Source organism: Gracilinanus agilis, chromosome 4 (assembly GCF_016433145.1).
Source record: "Gracilinanus agilis isolate LMUSP501 chromosome 4, AgileGrace, whole genome shotgun sequence".
NCBI classification, from domain to species: domain Eukaryota; kingdom Metazoa; phylum Chordata; class Mammalia; order Didelphimorphia; family Didelphidae; genus Gracilinanus; species Gracilinanus agilis.
Genome location: NC_058133.1, coordinates 210,766,278 through 210,771,177, shown reverse-complemented (window position 1 = coordinate 210,771,177; position 4,900 = coordinate 210,766,278). Strand labels below are relative to the sequence as shown.

General features: G+C 38.4%; 1 protein-coding gene across 1 annotated transcript in view; it reads left to right on the top strand.

The window, feature by feature from the left end:
* The first annotated feature begins 1,457 nt into the window (after window positions 1-1,457).
* The window catches only part of KIF19 (kinesin family member 19), a 174,703-nt gene continuing 171,260 nt past the window's right edge, over window positions 1,458-4,900 (top strand). The window contains exons 1-2 of the mRNA XM_044675151.1: window positions 1,458-1,640; window positions 3,773-3,929. Of these exons, the coding sequence (XP_044531086.1) occupies window positions 1,458-1,640; window positions 3,773-3,929 (340 nt within the window). The remainder of the gene's footprint in view (window positions 1,641-3,772; window positions 3,930-4,900) is intronic.

The following is a 4,900-nucleotide window of genomic DNA, read 5'->3' as shown; positions in this document are numbered from 1 at the left end:
CAATTATATGCATGCACTTTAAGGTGTCCAAAATTCAGCTCAATTTCTATCACCTTATACCGGTTCTTCCTTCTGTCTTCACCATTTCTATCACTGACACCTCATTTATGTGTTGGCTTTTTTTTCTCTTAAACCCTTACTTTCTGTTTTAGTAAGGACTAAGATGGAAAAGCAAAGAGGATTGTTATAAATAAAAATTAATCTGGAGGCTTGTTAGATTTATAAACATTTATCAATAAAGAGGGAGGAATAGATAGGGGAAGAGAGAGAGAGAGAGATCTCAGCCTTTATAACTTTAGGGATAGATTTGCTTTTCCATTTAGTTGGCTCAGGCCTCACCTTGCCAGAGATGGCCTGATGAGATAAGGAACAGCTCAGACACAGGTATGGAAGCAAAGAGGACCTCTCTGCTTCCCGCCCTCAATTTTTAAAATTCCCTTTGTTCCTCCCTCCATGGAGAGGTTGTGTTAGCTCTGCCATGCTGATACTCAGGAATGCCATGTTGACAGGGAGCCCAGGCAGCCAGATGTCAGACAAACCACTCTTATGTTCCACCACTGGAATGCTCAGGATCCAAGTCCCCTAAATAATTACCTCACACCCTTATCTTCTGCCTTGGAATACTGTGTATTGATTCCAAGTCAGAAGAGCAGTAAAGGCTAGGCAATGGCAGTTAAGTGACTTGCCCAGGGTCACACAGCTAGGAAGTGTCTGAGGCCAGATATGAACCCAGAACTTTCCAGTTCTAGGTTTGGTTCTCAATCCACTAAGCCACCTACCTGCCTCCATCCTCATTTGTGTTTTAAACTTGATGTGGAACAGAGGTTCCCAAACTTTTTGGGCCTACTTCCCCCTTTCCAGAAAAAATATTACTTAGCCCCCTGGAAATTAATTTTTTTACATTTTAATAGCAATTAATAGGAAAGATAAATGCACCTGTAGCCATCACTGCTTCCCTGGATGGTAGCACCCACTTTGGGAATCACTGAGCAATATCTTCATTCAGGTTAGGCTAGTTTTTCCTTAAACTCAATGGAGAATGCAGGTCAATGCTTACTTTTCTTTTCTAACTATCTTTTTCTTGGGTCTCGGGAGGTTTTTTGTTTGTGTTTTCTTTCACAGCATGATAATATACTTTGTATGACTGCACAGGTATAATCTAGATCAAACTGCTTGCCTTCTTCATGAGGGAAATAGGGAGAGAATTTGGAACTCAAAATTTTAAAGAACATATGTTAAAATTTGTTTTACATGTAATTGGAAAAAATGCAATATCAAATTAAAAATAAAATATAATGATGATGATAAATTTTTTTAAAAAATGGAAGCCATCTTCTCAATGTCCTATAGACATCTTAAACTTAATGTGCTCAAAACTGAACTTGCCTTTCCCCTTAATGGTTCCCCTTATCCTAATTTCTCTTTTTACTCTTCTAATGTCACCTTCAGCAACCACCATGGAGATAGTCTATGTGTATTTGAAGAAACGAAGTGAGTTTGGGAAGCAATGCAACTTCAGCGACCGCCAGGCGGAGTTGAGCATCGACATCCCGCCCAATCCAGAACTCATGGAGCACTTTGTTATACGGGATCCTGTGGACAGAGGAATCCAGTGTTCCCATGAAATGTCAGAGCATGAGGTAGCATCTCTCCCCATCATGAATCAGGGGTCTCTTTGAAGGTGGGCGCCTATGGTCATGATGACTTGGGGAGTGGGGGAGAATGGAGAGCCAGCAAGATTCCCTCTTGACTTTTAATTACATGTGACCATTCCCATAATGATTGTCATGTAGACAGATTCTTTCCAAGGTCAGAAAGTCTTCCCTCTATCTCATCCATTTTTCTATCTTCTATTGTGCTACTCCATTCATTCACTTCTCTTTTTTTAGCCCTTAAATTCTGTCTTAGGATTGATACTAAGCATAAGTTTCAAGGGATAAGAGTAATAAAGGCTAGACAAGGGGAGTTCAGTGACTTACCCAGAATCACACCAACTAGGAAATGAGTAAGGTCACATTTGAACCCAGGACCTCCCATCGCTAGGCCTGGCTCTTTATCCACTGGGTCATGTAGTTGGCCCTATGAATTCTGATTAAGGAATGATGGACTTAAGATGCAGAATGAAACATATTTTGGGGCATGGCCAATGTGGGAAATTATTTTCTTTGGCTGTGCATATTTGTCACCTGATTTTGTTATTCTTTCTCTTTTTTCTGTTCTTGTTCTTTTTTTTTTTAAAACCCTTACCTTTATTGCATTGAATTAGCTGTCTTTTAATGTTTTTGTTAACATCATTGCAGTCATTGTATATGTTGTTCTTCTGGTTCTTTCTTTTTTCCTATGGGGAATTCTGTCCATCTTCTGGAAGAGACATATCCATCACCAAGGATCCAGTGATTAATATGAGACCAAACTAAAAGGAAAGAGATTTATTAAATAGCATACTAAGCTATCATAGGAGCAGCTGGGTGATGCAGTGGACAGAGTGCTGGGGCTGAGGTCAGGAAGATTCATTTTCCTGAGTTTAAAATCTGGCCTCAGACACTTATTTGATGTATGATACCAGATAAATTACTTAATCCTATTTGTCTCAGTTTACTCATCTCTAAAATGAACCCAAGAAGGAAATGGCTAACATCCCAAGTATCTTTGCCAAGAAAAGTCCAAATGGGATCACAAAGAGTCTGACATGACTGAAAAACAACCGAGCAGCAACCAAAAAAAAAGTATTCTGTCCTTAGAGATAGCCAGTATTTGGTTTTGTAACATTTCAGGACCACTCTGAGTGCACAGCCAATCAATAACATTCTGTGACATCTTAGGATAGAAAATTAAGGCATTTGACAGGAGAAGAAGGAGTAGGGAAAGAAGGAAATCAGTCAAGTGAAAAAAGGGAGAGTGTTTGGAATGCAAGTGGAAGGATTCATAATCCAAAAAAGAAAACATTTCCTGTTCAAGGGCAGGGAACAAGGGAAAGAGACCAAATGCTTTTATAATTGTGAGCAGTTCTTTCAGACAAAACAGCAGGGTCTCTTATTTAAGGACAGCAAGTAATTGTGAGAGCAGTGGATGAGACCAGCTACTTTACCAAGTCTTTTCATAGGGACTGGAGACTTTTGAATATAAGACCACCAAGTGGTTAGGGGATTTCTACATTTATTAGTTCATCAAGTTGTAGTGAAAAGATCATAATTCTTATTTTCTTCTCACATTCTGAATGACTTCATATGTCTTCCAATTTTTAAAAAGATTCTTATAGTTTTCATTTCTCACAACTCAATATTTCATTACATCATATTAAAATTTTCACTATATTCATATGCCATACTTTTTTTCCTCAATGAATCTTTTTTGTTTCTAGTTTTTCAAATGGGCTCTCACTGCAGCAAAGCATTCCTTTATTCTTCCAGAACTGATTCCCTACTCTCTAGAGAAAGTCAACACTACTACACATATTTTGGATATATGGAACATTTCTGTCTGTCTCTGACTGCCTTAGGCTGCATGCCTAATATAAGCTTAGACCACTGGGTCCAAGGAGACAACAGTTTAGTGATTTTTCTCCAATAATTCCAAATTGCTTTCTAGAATGATTGAATAAGTTCACAGTGCTATGTGGTATTTGTGCATCTATTTTCCCACAGCCTCTTTAAAATTGACTGCTTCCATTTTTGGTCATGATTGCCATTTTGATGGTCATGCGATGAAACCAAACCAAGTGTTTTATTTTATTTATTTATTTATTTGTTACCTTATGTTCTGCATTTTATAGGTCAATACAGAGAGATTTGAGATGGAGACCCGAGGAATTAATCATCTAGAAGGGGGCTGGCCCAAAGATGTGAACCCACTAGAGCTGGAACAGACAATTCGATTCCGGAAGAAAGTGGAAAAGGATGAAAATTATATTAATGCCATCATGCAGCTTGGTTATGTGAGGCAATGAGTTTTCTTCTGTTCTCTACTCACCCCATCCTCCACCTCTTGCTCTACCTTATTCTCAGTCACCCAAGAGATGGTTAGATTTAGTGGGAAAAAAGACTATATAATAAGTTTGAATAGATGGACCCCCATTCCTGCAAAAACAATTCTAAAACAGACATTAATTATTAATTACTATGTACTGGGTACTATGTTAGGAGCTAGTATACAAATATAAAAGTGATACAATTCCTGTTCTCAAGGTTTTTACATTTTATTGGGGAAATACATTCATAGATAGTAAATAAAAGATATTCACAAATATATAAATAAATTCACCAGTCAGCCATGATAGCACATGCCTATAATTCCATATCCTGGGGAGGGTAAGACTCACAAGTCTCTGGACTTGACTGGGATGAGTGCTTGGGTGTCCCCTCTAACTTCAGAATCAATATGGTGAGTCCCCAACAAGGGTTCAGGGAAAGAGTTGGGTTGCCCCCACTGCCTAAGGTGAGGAAGAGGGCAGTAGGGCAAAGCTTTCGTGTCAATCAATAATGAGATTTGGCTGTGAGCATAACCTGTACTTCTAGCCTAAGTGAGATAGTGAAACCTAGTCATTAAATTGTTAAGATTAAAATTCATATACAATAACTAAGTATTATATTTTATAAAGTTCATTAGTAATACTAAAGTAAAAAAGCTAGACTAAGAAGGATGCTGTCCCAGCTGAGCAGGCAGGAAAAGAGAGAGAGAGGTGGAGTTATAGCCAACTATATACAAAACATGACCACACAAAGTGGCAGAGAGATTAAAAGGAATTCTGGGAAACATAGTTTAAAGGTACAAAATTTCCACTTATACAAAATGAGAAAGAGAGGAAAGGAAGGAAGGAAGGAAGGAAGGAAGGAAGGAAGGAAGGAAGGAAGGAACGAAGGAAGGAAGGAATGGAAGGAATGGAAGGAAGGAATGAAGGGAG